Source organism: Acipenser ruthenus, chromosome 10 (genome assembly GCF_902713425.1).
Source record: "Acipenser ruthenus chromosome 10, fAciRut3.2 maternal haplotype, whole genome shotgun sequence".
Lineage (NCBI taxonomy): Eukaryota > Metazoa > Chordata > Actinopteri > Acipenseriformes > Acipenseridae > Acipenser > Acipenser ruthenus.
Genome location: NC_081198.1, coordinates 24,280,768 through 24,296,316, shown reverse-complemented (window position 1 = coordinate 24,296,316; position 15,549 = coordinate 24,280,768). Strand labels below are relative to the sequence as shown.

At 38.7% G+C, this 15,549-nt stretch overlaps 1 protein-coding gene across 4 annotated transcripts in view; it reads right to left on the bottom strand.

The window, feature by feature from the left end:
* nfia (nuclear factor I/A) overlaps positions 1 to 15,252 on the bottom strand; it is a 425,669-nt gene extending 410,417 nt beyond the window's left edge. The window contains exon 1 of one of the 4 annotated variants that reach the window (XM_034011610.3): positions 14,852 to 15,252. In XM_034011610.3, the coding sequence (XP_033867501.1) occupies positions 14,852 to 14,947 (96 nt within the window). In that variant the 5' untranslated portion in view covers positions 14,948 to 15,252. The remainder of the gene's footprint in view (positions 1 to 14,851) is intronic. The other 3 variants (XM_034011657.3, XM_034011647.3, XM_034011675.3) reach the window with 3 other exon arrangements.
* Positions 15,253 to 15,549: the final 297 nt, after the last annotated feature.

Genomic DNA, 15,549 nt, shown 5'->3' with positions numbered 1-15,549 from the left:
AAAAGAAGTAAATTTAATAAATATTACCACAATTCTTTTTTTTTTTCAATCAGACTCTTGTTGCTGTAATAGTAAGTAAAGCACCTGAAGACACTTCAAACCTGTCATAATATTTATAAACATCACTTGGCTCATTGCTGGCATTAAAATAAAAAGGAAAACCTAAGAAATATATTACAACAGTTCAGAAAACAAATGTCCAGCACAGTTGTGAGAATCATATTTACAGTCTTCCACTAACAGTAGTTAAGTCTAAGGTGTTTTGAAAAGACCTGTTTAGCTTATTGCTGGCATTTACAATAACAATAAAAAATATGAAACAGTTTAGTAACAGTCCAGCAATGTCATATGACAGTAATCCTATGTACAGGACTCCACAGATTAAGTGTAGCATTTTACTGGCATTATAATAATAATCAGGATAAATATTTAACACTGATAAAGGCATGTTGACTGACTTGCTGCTGTAAAACAGGTTCACTGCTATGTATTACCCAATTGTAATTTAAATACTTTTAATGGAAACGCATAATTAATCCTCTCAATGGTTTCTTTCCTATTTGCAAGATTTAAAGAGGCGTGTCTCCAGACAGAATGTCTTTATGAAACCAATGGTCTGTAGTGTAGTGACTACATCCTTTACACCAGGAGTAGGCAACCCCGGTCCTGGAGTGCCACAATCTTGCAGGTTTTGTAGGTATCAATTGCTAAATTCCTGGAACACATGGTAATTCTGACCAATTAAGCCAATCATTGAATCAATTAGGGCTTGGGTTGCCCACCCCAGCTTTACAGTAAAGTGATCAATTTCCTTTAAGGATTGTATAGAAAAATAATTTTGAGTTCATTTCTTCGTCGTCAGAAAATAAAATTCAATTAAGAAACGGCCGTGGTTTAAAATTGCTAATTATAGCTTCATTAAAGGCAGGTAGCATGGAAAGAAATAAACTAAATAATGAAATACACAATTAATTTAGCGTACTTTGGGAAAGCTCCGCCTTGAGCTAAGTACATTAGGTCTTAGTTTTTCAGCATAGAATAATGCAGTGCTTTGCCATTGTTGCCATCTCATTTGCTTTCTTATTCTCTTCGTGTTTACAACTGGCATTATGATATTTAATGGTATTAACTCGTACATGATCACGCGAATTACAGCAACACTTTAAGAATACTATCGCACCATCCTCATATAGATAATCATATTTATTTTAGCTCTGTCTTATTGAAACATTGCATGGTATGTCTTCTTCAGTTACTATACACTTAAATGTGTATTTTCGACAAATGTGCTGATTGCATTTTTACCCGTTTCAAAACAATGGAGATGATTTCTGAAATGGTCGCTTTTTAAAAGGGAAACAAAAACCGTCAAAGTGTGAGTATTGCGATTTTTATTTATGTTTGCCAGAGTATGTATACTTCTAAGTAATTCAGGAATATTGTGCTTCACTGATTTTAGTATTCAATTATACGACGAGTTCAAAACTGTAAAGTTCATGAGCAGCACCGAGCAGCACTCTCTATAGAAGCAGAATCGCCAGACGCCTGCTTCGCCCACCCTGTACCAGTAGATTCGCTGGCGCCCATGTGAGCTCTGCACTAATGTGACGTGCATTTTTACAGAGGCAAATCAGTGAATCAGCTGCAAGACAGACACAAATATGCTTATGTTAATGCTTTATAAGAATGCTCTCAAAATAATAGGTTTACCTGGAGCGGCTGGAGTCTCGATTGAGGTTGATATTTATGATAATAACTTGCGAAAGTTAGTAAACTGTGAAGGGGCGTTCACACCGGACATGGTGAGGCACTGCCGCGTGGCAAAAGCAATTGTTTTCAATGAAGGCGGTCACGGGAAGCGGCACCGCAGAGCGGCCCAGGAGATAAAATATTTTCAACTTTCGCCTCACCGTGCCATGAGGTAAACTACTAGCAGCCAATCAGGGGAAAGTAGGAGGCCCTTTGCGAGGAAGAAATAAATAAATAAATAAATAAAATGGAGGAAAAGTTAGTGGTTCTGATTTCAGATTTTCCAGAGTTGTGTAATACAACATTAAGTAGGTTTGAAATCTGCCTTCATCAAACCGGAGCTGCTGTATCAGCCGATGACATTCGCCGTACCTTGTTCTTTTCTTGAGGATGTCATGGACTCACAGCGACCTTACATTTTTTTTCTTTCTGCGGTAGAGCAGGGCGATCGCAATTCTCTTTTTTTGTTTGCTGTTCATTGTTCCAGGTATTGTGTTGTCAGATGCACAGTACCAATGATTGTTGCCGGTTTTACAGTCTCCCCCACAAAAGTTTGATATGATGGGATGGCAGTAGTTGCATTTATTAATCATTTGTATATGATAGTGCTCAATAATATCAATGTATAATGATGCCTTTAACTCACACTCTCTTTGCCTATACCCAGCAAACCAGACAAAAATCACAAAGAAAGAAAGAAAATATCTCAATTTTTAAAAGCAACATGTTTTTATTTTATTTTAAACAACACAACTGCCTGATATTTTGGATAATTGTTGGGGGATTATGATGATGGTGTGTGTGGGGGGTAACATTAGGTTTTATAAATATATATATATATATATATATATATATATATATATATATATATATATATATATATATAATGTTTCGCTCCTCCTTGAAATATATATTTTTTTACTAAGCTTTGTGTCTTCTGTATAAAGAGTTTTCCCTTCCCATTGGCATTTGCTGTTTGTTGCTTGTACATGCAGCCGTGACGTAACAACAGACCGCCCGCTGACTTTCCCCTGCCGCGTTCGGTGTGAACAGTGGTCTGCGGCGACAGAGCAGTGCGCAAGGAGGCGGCATGCGTGTGACACTGATCAGACATTTCCCTGTGATAAACATGGCTAATATATATATATATATATATATATATATATATATATATATATATATATATATATATATATAGGTGCCTAAAAGCCAAGTTGTAATATTGATATTACAATATACATTTTTATTTAATCAAAGTACATTTGTATAATATTCTGTTGTAAGAAAAAAAAAACACAAAAATTGTGTTTTTGGGTTTGCAACTTAAATAAAATATGGGACAATTCGTGTCCCCAAACACGACCGCAACTCGTTTTTCCACCGATACCATAAGAACATAAGAACATAAGAAAGCTTACAAACGAGAGGAGGCCATTCAGCCCATCTTGCTTGTTTGGTTGTTAGTAGCTTATTGATCCCAGAATCTCATCAAGCAGCTTCTTGAAGGATCCCAGGGTGTCAGCTGTCCCAAGGTGTCAGCTGGTGTCAGAGTGTCAGCTTCAACAACAGCACAGTTCTGTTTCAGGTGTATTCCTTGTGCACACATTGACAACGCTTAATCAGAACAGGTGCAAACGTTCTTTAATATGGCAATTACTGTGACAAACTTGTGGTTGTTGCCTGTTTGCCAAATATGCACCTGCACTGAAACTAGCCAGAGAACTAGGAATACTTTTTAAAAAGGCAGCCAGTGTTCAAAAACACAGCCAGTGTTCAAAAAGGCAGCCAGTGTTCAGAGCGACAGTGTGTGGAAGCGACAGCGTGGGAGAAGTACAGTCGTGGACAAGTACAGCGCAGTTAGAAGCAGTTTGAAAGCAGGTTGACAGCTGCAGAACTTCCAAAAAAAAAAACAAAAAAAAAAACATGGTCTTCAAGCCAGTAATCTGTGACAACTGCATGATGTGGGAAATCCGAGAAAACCCAACAGAGCTCAACCAAGTTTGTGTAAAGTGCCGCACGATCCAGGACTTGCTTCAATGAGTAAGTCTGTTAGAAATGGAGCTGGAAGAAATGAGACAGCAACAGGAGCTTGAGGAGCTGACACACCCACAATTCATAGAAGTCTGCACCCCTAGCAGACTGAAAGCCACTAGGGAGATGGAAGAGAGTCGAAACAGCTGGGTTCAGATAGGCAGAAGCAGAGAAAAAAAGAAACTTCGTCAAACACAACCACCAGAAATCCAAACATCCAACAAATTTGAACCACTTCAACATTTAGATGACCAAAACCAACATCAAGAGAATGAAAGGAACAACATCCAGGACCCTATAAACAGTGCTGGCCAGGCAGCAAAAAGAAGGGAGGTCATGATTGTTGGGGACTCCATATTGAGAAACACAGCAAGTTCAGTTTGCAGTTTGGACCCCCTTACTACAACAGTGTGCTGCCTTCCAGGAGCCTCTGTCAAGCACATCACTGAGAATGTGGACAGGCTCCTAGAACGAACTGGAGATGACCCGGTAGTAGTCGTCCACATCGGTACAAACAACATTGGAAGACACAGACCAAGATCCCTGCAAAACAAATTCAGAGAGCTAAGAAGGAAATTAAAAGACAAGACCAAAACTGTGGTATTTTCTGGGATACTGCCGGCGCTTTGCAAAGGACTATATGGACAGCTGGAAATACAAAATCAAAATGCATGGCTAAAATCGTGGTGCACACAGGAAGGCTTCACCTTTCTTGAACATTGGAGCACTTTCTACAACAAGGACTATCTATACAGGTGGGACGGACTGCACTTAAACAGAAAGGGAACCAATCTACTCGGAGAAAGGATCCTTCAGGCGGTCCAGAAGCATTTAAACTAGAAAGGAAGGGGGTAGAAAACAAAAAAACAGAAGGGAGACCACATCAAAACAAGGGCAACAATTCAGGTAAGACCTCTATTAAATGTATTTATCTTAATGCTAGAAGTCTCAGAAACAAAATGTTAGAGCTTGAAGCTACTGCACTAACAAGTAACTACGATGTGATAGGCGTTACAGAAACTTGGTTGTCTGAGAGTGATGGAGACGAATATAATATTAGTGGGTACACACTATATAGGAAAGACAGGCAGGACAGAAGAGGCGGAGGGGTAGTGCTATACATAAGAAATAGTCTTGAAGCCCAGGTGTTAAATCAGGACAAAGAAAACAATGGAGAATCAATATGGGTCAGAATAATGGACAAAAATTCAAATGGCATAATAATAGGAGCATGCTATAGACCGCCAAATTCAGACGCTGAGCAAAATAATCTGTTATACAATGACATTAGAAATGCATGTAGAAAAGGAGAAGCCATACTAATAGGGGATTTCAACTTCCCCCGTATAAAATGGGAGAACCCGGTGGGGAGCACGACGGATGAAATTGAAATGGTGGAAATGACAAATGACTGCTGCAAATGACAATGCAATTTGTCAAGGCACCGACTAGAGAGGAGGCATGCCTTGATTTAGTCTTTTCAAATAACGAAGACAGAATAACTAAAACAGAGGTCAGAGAGCCATTGGCAAACTCAGACCACAACATGGCCTCATTTGAAGTATTTTGTTAAAACCCCAAAAGTAATGACTAAAGCTAAGGTTTACAATTTTAGAAAAGCAAACTATGAAGGTATGAAACAGAGACTAACAGAAGTAGATTGGAGTAAAATAGAGAAAACATCCACAGAAAAAGGATGGCTGTTGTTTAAAAATGTAGTACTAGAGGTACAAAACAATTACACCCCAAAAGTAGACAAATCTAAATCTAAAACAAAATGGCCAAAATGGTTTAATAGATCAATTAAAAAAAATGTTCAGAAAAAAAAGGCACTTTACAGAGCGTTTAAAAGGGACCAAAAACAAAGTACACAGAAAGAGTACTTGGAACTGCAAACACAAGTCAAAAAGGAAGTTAGAAAGGCCAAGAGAGATAGAAATCAATACTGCTAAGGGGGCTAAAACCAATTCCAAAATGTTTTTCCAATATTATAACAGCAAGAGAACATTCAAAGAGGAGGTTAAATGTCTAAGAGACACAAGTGGCAAAATCATAGACGAAGAAAAAAAAATAGCAAATATATTAAATGATTACTTTTCACAGGTTTTTACAAAGGAGGACACGGACAACATGCCCCACATGTCGACCTGTTCCTATCCAATTTTAAATAACTTTAGCATAACAGAGGCAGAAGTGTTAAAGGGACTAGGAGCTCTTAAAATAAACAAATCCCCTGGGCCGGATGAGATCCTCCCAATAGTACTGGAAAGAAACGGAAGAAGTTATTTACAAACCGCTAACCAAGATCATGCAACAGTCTCTTGACACAGGGGTTGTGCAGACAGACTGGAAAATTGCAAACGTAATACCGATCCACAAATAGGGAGACAAAACCGAACCAGGTAACTACAGACCAATAAGCCTGACTTCTATTATATGTAAACTTATGGAAACTATAATAAGATCTAAAATGGAAAATTACCTATATGGTAACAATATCCTGGGAGACAGTCAGCATGGTTTTAGGAAAGGGAGATCGTGTCTAAATAACCTGCTTGACTTTTTTGAGGATGCAACATTGAAAATGGATAACTGCAAAGCATACGACATGGTCTATTTAGATTTCCAGAAAGCTTTTGACAAAGTCCTGTATAAAAGATTAATTCTCAAACTGAATGCAGTAGGGATTCAAGGAAATGCATGCACATGGATTAGGGAGTGGTTAACATGTAGAAAACAGAAAGTACTGATTAGAGGAGAAACCTCAAAATGGAGCGAGGTAACCAGTAGTGTACCACAGGGATCAGTATTAGGTCCTCTGCTATTCCTAATCTACATTAATGATTTAGATTCTGGTATAGTAAGAAAACTTGTTAAATTTGCAGACGACACAAAAATAGGAGGAGTGGCAAACACTGTTGCAGCAGCAAAGGTCATTCAAAATGATCTAGACAGCATTCAGAATTGGGCAGACACATGGCAAATGACATTTAATAGAGAAAAGTGAAAAGTATTGCATGCAGGCAATAAAAATGTGCATTATAAATATCATATGGGAGATAATGAAATTGAAGAAGGGAACTATGAAAAAGACCTAGGACTCAGAAGTGTCTTCATCTAGACAGTGTGGGGAAGCTATAAAAAAGGCCAACAAGATATATTGTGAGGAGTGTTGAATTTAAATCAAGGGAAGTAATGTTAAAACTTTACAAAGCATTAGTAAGACCTCACCTAGAATATTGTGTTCAGTTCTGGTCACCTCGTTACAAAAAGGATATTGCTGCTCTAGAAGGAGTGCAAAGAAGAGCAACCAGAATTACCCCGGGTTTAAAAGGCATGTCGTATGCAGGCAGGCTAAAAGAATTGAATCTATTCAGTCTTGAACAAAGAAGACTACGAGGCGATCTGATTCAAACATTCAAAATCCTAAAAGGTATAGACAATGTCGACCCAGGGGACTTTTGACCTGAAAAAAGAAACAAGGACCAGGGGTCACAAATGGAGATTAGATAAAGGGGCATTCAGAACAGAAGATAGGAGGCACTATTTTACACAGAGAATTCTGAGGGTCTGGAACCAACTCCCCAGTAATGTTGTTGAAGCTGACACCCTGGGATCCTTCAAGAAGCTGCTTGATGAGATTCTGGGATCAATAAGCTACTAAAAACCAAACGAGCAAGATAGGCTGAATGGCCTCCTCTCATTTGTAAACTTTCTTATGTTCTTATGTTCTTAAAAAGTCAAAACTAAAGTCTTTTGTTTTCAGTTTTTTACTTGGCTGCAAACAGTTTTATTTTTTAAAGCACAAGCCCAGTATTGCTTTCACATACAGCAATCTGCACACCTATTATCAAACATTACATCGGCTTGTATTTTTTCTTCAAAGCATTTAATTTACTAGTTGTTATCTGTTTTAAGGGTTGCAATTATTAATTTTTTGCTGTAATAATTCAGACTTTATAACTTTAAAGGCATTTCTTCGAGAAATAAAAACACTTCCAGGTTTATGTTTGATGCACAGATTATTGTCTTTTACTATTTCTCAAAAAAGTCCAAAAAGTCCAAAAGTTTCCTCCCTACAGTCTCTCTTCAACAGCTGGACTGGAACTTTGTCAGGTCTGTTTCGTAAAAAAGAAAACCCAAATACATCCAAACTACTCACAATGCTTCAGCATATCAGTAAAAATGTATTTATTAGTCAAATATGATAAACATGATTTAATAACTGGAACTTGAATTATTAAACCAGGAAACTTTTTATCGCATTTTAATTAAAAAATTGAAAACATATTTGTAACAGCTCTGTCTGCGGATTTCTTTTGACTCTTTAGTAAGTAGTAGAACGGCACTGGGAACAAATTGAGAAACCTCATGTAAGTAGTTACAGTTCTGTTTGTTTAATTTCACTGACAAATTAAAAGAAACATTTGAAAATGTCCAACGGCAGCCCACTTCCTCCACCCTCTGACAAGCAAGCAAAATAAAATTTGTAATAGGGAACAGACAACAAGGTTTCTAAAAATAACACAGCTGCAAAAGTTTCTCTTTTTTGACTGCATGTCATGTAACTGTTGAAATATTTTAAAAAATGTCTTCTTTTATCTTTGGCACCAAATGCTCTCTAATCTGATCTGGTGTTAGAGTGTAACAGCACAATGTTAAAAAACCCATTAGTTTAAAAGGAACAGAAATCCACATCTCTAAACTGTTGGTAAATTGTTGAAAGTCGCCCTGGATAAGGGCATCTGCTAAGAAATAAATAATAATAATAATAATAATAATAATAATAATAATAATAATAATAATAATAATAATAATAAATGACAGTGTCTGTCCCTGTGTGAGAAGGATTGCTGTAGGGGAGACATCAGACCAGGAAATTAAACCAATTGCGGGGCATAACTGAGACGCAATGGCACTCAGCTTTTATTTAACAAAATAATAAAGACTTTTAAACAAACTCAAAATAAACGGCACATGGGCCAAAATAAACAAACACGGAACACAAGTATTATGCTGGTTGCAAAACCAGCACACACAGCAATTGTTATATCCTGGAGTAATAGTTTTCACAACTCACCTTTCGTTCCGCCTGTACACACTCCTCCGTGCAGCCAAAGCTGCAGATCTTTTATATTATGGCCGAGGGATTAACTGGCTATTATCTTATTAACCCCTCGGCCGTAGTTTGCATGAGTTGCGTAGCTGTCAGCTAATTCAATAATTATTTATCTGATCAGCCACGTGTTCTCATGAGAGGTACTCAATCATACAATACAATAACACATAATGGCGGACGGCATTTCCGCCTGTCCTACATTTAAACAATAATAAGGGCTTTTCGCCGTCATACATTTACACAAAAACAAATAATAATAATAAAACATATATATACCAAGGGGCAGGGCACCCCGTCACACATGCCCCCCTTGTGAGCAGCACACATGGCCTTAATGGCCACCTCACCCCTTAAAGTCCCAAAAGTCCTGGGCCAGGAACTGAGGCTTCAAGGGGCCCACGGGTGGCAATTTCGGTAGCACAGATGCTACTGATGGCCTTGCTACCAATGGCAGGACTGGTGGCGGCACTGCCGCCAGCAGGAAAACTAACTACACATCAGCTGGTTACTCCAGCCGGGATGATCCAGACAACTGCCAGGTTGAAACACTGACAGTGCTAGTGCCGGCTTCTCCTGTAGCCCCAGCAACCAGCAGCAAACGTCCTCCAAGCGATGATGAACAGGCATCCCCAGGCGACGGGGAGCTGGCCTCCCCAGGCGGGAGCTGCAGGCAGTCTCCCTCTGGCGGGGGAGACGGGAGCTGCAGGCAGTCTCCCTCTGGCGGGGGAGGCGGGAGCTGCAGCTAGTCTCCCTCGGTCACTGGAGACTGGTGTGGCTCCCTCTCTTGCGAGACAGCGGGGCTTCACCCTCTCGCGCTGGAGACAGCGGGGCTTCTCCCTCTCACGGTGGAGACAGCAAGGCTTCTCCCTCTCACGCTGGAGACAGCGGGGCTTCTCCTTCTGGCGGCAAAGGCAGAGGCAGTCTCTCTCTAGCGCCGGAGGTGGGAGCAGCGGGCAGTCTCCCCCCGGCGGCGAAGGCGGGAGCAGCAGGCAATATCCCCCCGGCGACGAAATCAGGAGCAGAGGGGCAGTATCCCTCTATCAATGGGGACTGGTGCGGCTCTGCTTCAGTCACAGGGGACTGGTGTGGCTCTTCCCTGGGCCCTGGTTTGGACATGCCTGCTTCCTGGGGAGCTGGAGTAGATGCAGATCCTCCTGATTGAACTGAAGATGGCGAGGCCCCTCTCATGTTCGCTGTCAGGTATTCCAGCACCATAACGCCGATGGATGGATGCTGGGTGGTGTTGCTGTTCCCAGACTGCTTTTTCACCCCTTCTTGCTCTTCGACCCCAGTTTCTCCTGTGCCCGTGGCACTTCAGGTGGAACCAGTCTTCAGCTGAATCCACCTCGTTCCACCAGTAGGCCTCCATCCAAAGGGGGTCTTCATATGGGCACACGTCCCACAGGTGCCCAATCTCCTCACATGCGCTGCACCACGGAGCCCCTTCCTTTGCCAACCGGAGCTGTCTCTGGTCAAAGTCTCCCTTGCTGTCCATTTTATTTCTTTTTATTTGTAATCTTTTTGTAATCTTTTTTATTTTCTATTTACAAACACTTTTCTTTTTTTCTTTTTTTTTCTTCAAAAAAACTTTTCGAAAAAAATAAAACGCAGTACTTCCTGGACTGACTCCTGGAGGCAGTGGTTTATCCCATTCGAGACATCATATGTGACAAGGGTGTCTGTAGTGGAGATGTCAGACCAGGAAATTAAACCAATTGCGGGGCGAAACTAAGACGCAATGGCGCTCAGCTTTTATTTAACAACTTTTAAAGACTTTTAAACAAACACAAAATAAACGGCACATGGGCCAAAATAAACAAACACGGAACACAAATAGTAACAAGCAGTATGTTGTTTGCCATACCAGCACACGTAGCAATTGTTATATCCTGTAGTAATAGTTTTCACAACTCAACTTTCGTTCCGACTGTACACACTCCTCCATGCAGCCAAGACTGCAGGTCTTTTATATTATGGCCGAAGGATTAACTGGCTATTAATTATTTTATCAACTCCTCAGCCATAGTCTGCATGAGTTTAATAAATCTGTGTGGATTGACAGGTAATTCAATAATCATTTAGCTGATCAGCCACACGTTCTCACGAGAGGTTCTCAATCATACAAAACAATAACACATAATGGTGGAAGGCATTTCCGCCCGTCCTACATTTACACAAAAACTAATAATAATAATAAAACATATATATATATATATATATATATATATATATATATATATATATATATATATAGCAAGGGACGGGGCACCAAGCCACACCCTGTTACTGACATGTAAAGGGTTTTTAATGGGGACATGCAAAACTATAAAAAGCTCAAATTACATTGAAACAAGTGCAGTTAAAAAAAAAAAGCAGTACTGTTAAAATGAATAGTATTTTTCAGAACGGTTATGTTTTTTAAATCTGTAGGGTAAAGTTTGGGAAAAAATATAAAAACTTTTAATTTAAAAAAGTAGTATAAGGAAGATATTCTTTTTCAGAATGGTTGTCTATTTTTTTAAATCTGTCAGCAGCTATATACAGTAAAATGCACAGACACATAAATGTTTAAAATGCAACTACTTAAAACAGCATTAGATTAAACTGAATTTGAAAATGTAGTTAAAACTGAAAAGTGACAACGCAAATGCCAAGGTCTTATCTAGCCTCCCACTGTTTTTGTGGATTTAACACATCCTATCCTGTGTTTTCAATTTCACTTCAATTACCAGGCTGTATTATCAGATGTCACCCCTAAATGCACACCTGCTGGAACTCAGCTGGCCACAACGATTTCAACTTTCTTAAATAAAGAAATTGAAAAAACTTTCAGGGGTCTAGTGAAAAATGTTGATGACAAAATATGGTAGGCACATTTGGAGGAAGATAAAAAAGGAATTGAAACCAGTGCTTTTTTTTTTACAACACAGTAAAAACTAAACTTGCGTAGCTCAGTGCTGGCTGGCGAGTCAGGAATAGCGGAAAGAGTCTTCGATATTAAAAAGACAACGTCTCCGTGTTTAACTGCACCTTGCAAGCGTTGCTCTAAAAACACAGAATGAATCTCCCTCAATGAAACAAATCCGTGGCACTCCAATGTAGCTGTCCTTGATTTGAAATTATTATGCTGACCCTCTTTTAAAGTAGATAATCCTCTTTTAGTTATTATAACCAATTTAACCTTCACTGCAGCTAAACACACAAAGATATTGCAGGGATTATTTTTGAATGTTAACTACTGTAATTAAAAAAAATAAATCAAACATATTAAACAAAATTTATTGCAATTGGTCTCCAGCTCCTTTTTTTCTCCTCCACCAGAAACTGAAACCAGCACAATAATAATAATGAAAATAAATGATATATTGCTGTACACCATTCAGTAATAATTCTAATAGTATTAATAATCATAATAACTTTCATTAGCCCACTCAGCCCAGGGCTGTACACCGCAGACTTTTACCCATGTTCATATAACACAAGATTAGTGAAATCAATGACCAGGATTGTCAGCGGGTTCAATACAATCTGGAAGACTGTTGAGAGAATTTGCAGAACTCGCCAAGGTGGAGGGGATGGTTTTACTATCGTCACATAAATAGTTGTCCAGTATTATTTTTAAAGATTTGTGCTACAGCACATGAAACATACAAGTACTATTTTATAAGAGATATTCTTTCAAAGTGCACAGAAATGTTAAATGAATATGGTAAACATGTATATCTATCTATCTATCTGTCGATCTATCTATCTATCTATCTATCTATATATTTTTTTGTGTGTTTTATGTAACTTTTTGTGTGTGTTGGTGCGTGTGTCTGTTTAGGGCAGGGGGTTGTTAAAGTAATTTTGATAATATTTCTTCACAGTTTTACCACAATAATTGGTAAATATCCCTCACTAATTAGCCAAATAGTGTCAGTGCCAAATGAATGTGCCTGCACTAATTTTTGGTACAGTAACACATACTGAATGGGTATGCATTCCAACACTATCAAATTTGTTTTGAAATAAAATGTCTTTTAAAGGCACTACCTTGTAGCAGACCCCCTTCACAACTGATACAGAGCTGATTATAAATTATTATTACATTCATCCATGTTGCATTAACTGACATTAAATTCATATTTACAGCACCTTCACCACCAAGCAGACTTTTTTTTTTATGGGGTAGCCTATTTGTTTAATTAGCAGCAGCTACTACTGTAGTTATGTGGTACATTATAAAGTTCTCAGTTATAAATACAGTTTTTATTTATTTATAAATGCAGTAGTGTGTTAAGGGTAGTGAAAGCTCTATATGATCTCTCATAGTCTGTTTATTCAGCACAATAATTTGGTTTAATGAGTTATCAAGCTTGTTAATACAACATATGTTATTAAAAAACAAACTCTGATTAGCTTTCAGAGTAGAATGATTAGGTTTTATAAATGAAAATATTCAGTTTAAATTTGACAGCTAAAAATCTGAATTGTTAACAAATATGGAAATAGTGATTATTATACTTGTAATTTACAGAAATAATTATCAGCATTAACAATCTTAGAAACACGTTGACATATTTTTAATCACATACCTTAAAAACAACCAAAAAACATATTAACAGCAAAAGGAGCACACATTAAAATGACACCACACCTACACTTTGCACATACACATTCACTTTTTTCACCTTACTTACAAACTCACTGCCAGCACTCTGACAAATGACAAACACAATGTCAACTTTGTGAACAAACGCAGAACAAGAAAACACAGCTGTCAAAAAAGTCTAACAATGCTTCAGTCTATTACGTGTATTCAGCCAAACACTTCATTTGAATCGTTAAATAAAAGTTTCAAATACATTTTTTTGGAGGGACAGAGAAAACATCTTAACCACAATTTGGAGGTTGAAAGCCAACCAAAGCATTAAAAAGCAGCAACAAGAATCAATTTGTAACCCAAACTTCCACCTTGACTTTTCTAGTCCCAGGAGAGTGAAGGGAGCAGCACTAAGCCAGCAGAGCACCTTCACAAATATCACAATACTCAGAAACAACATATCCATCTGAAATAAAATGCATTTTAAATGCATTGAGCAGCTTGGCATCTCTCCTTCGCTAGTATCGACAAGCAAAGAGGAACACAGGAGAAGTTCACGGTCCAGTTAAGAGAAGAAGAATAGAATCATTGTCCTCGGCATCTATTTTCTTTAGTTTTGGCAAAGCCTCAACTTGCAACAAGAATAATAATTACAGAAACAAATAAAGCTAGCGGTTCAGTCCATAACGGACAACATGCTAATGAACACATTTATGAGTCTTTCTGCTTCTCGGCAGGACTCATTTGTATCTTCCGTCTACAATAGACTATTGTGCATCCTCTCTCTCTCTCTCTCTCTCTCTCTCTCTCTCTCTCTCTCTCTCTCTCTCCTTCTCCCCCTCTCTCTCTGCTCAGTCTAGCAGCTACTTTCTTTTCTTCTCCCCGTGCACCAGAAATGTCAAAGGTTGTCTGGCCTCACTGACCACAACATGCAAGTTAATATACTCCATTCACTGGAACTTTTAATGTCAGCCGCAGTCGCTAACAGCTTTTTAATGATGTGAGATACTCAACACATGCCTTGGATTGGAACAACACATAAACTTATGAACAAGATTCAAAAACCTTTTCCAACATGCAAGACAACTTTTGCTAAGCAGAACACTTTGGAAAAAGCGCTTCAGAATAAACCTAATAAAACAACTTTTTTCTTTTTAACTTTGTGTGCACTAGTAACAAGTGTGTTAATCACTGAATGGAGCCGTCTGCCTGTCATCTGGACAAAGGACAGGGAGAAGTGTGAGAGTGTGAATTAAAAACACCACCACAAAAAAAAAAAATGTTAATTTGATAAAAGCCAGAGACGTTTTGTGAAAGAGGGAGGGATAGTCGAAAAGGGAAAAAAGCAGTCATAGCTGCCAACTTACCATCCACCAAGTCCTGGCCGAGATGTCGTAGCAGAGCTGCCACTTGATAGAGCCGTCGGAGGGTTTCCCTGCCATTATGCTGTCAGCAAGCTTCATCTGATGCTAACCTAACTCACGGGAGATAAGACACCTAATTGAGAAAACATTTGCACTGGCATGCTGGGCAACATGTAGCCCAGTCCATACCATATGGAATCATGGGTAAAAAAAACCTCCTTGACAATGAACCAATCTCTCTCACAGACCCTGTGGCAAGGTGAACGAGAGACGAGGAGTCATCTGCTCCCAGAGCTGTATTTAAAAAAAAAAAACTAGCAACGAAGCCTCTGCTCAACATCAAAGTGAGGCGTCTAAATGAGGGCTTCATCACTCATTTGACTCCGGACTGGAAGTTTTTTTCTTTTTAGAAGAACATTGCGATTTAATAGGACAAAGTCAGGTAGTGGACTGAGGGCTGGAACGCCACGGGCTATTAGCCTGACATTTCTGCATGACAGATGGAACTGCTTAAAGACTATCATGCAATGTTTGCTTTTGTATATTTTTTGCAGTTGAAGCGTATCTATTTAAATACTTTCAGATAAACTGTTTCTTTGTATTGTTCCCTGCACATGTATTTTTTGGGAGTGTACGGTGTTAAAATATGTAAGGGGTTGCTTTTCTGCTGTAGCTTTCAGTGGGTCAAGGAAACTGTATTC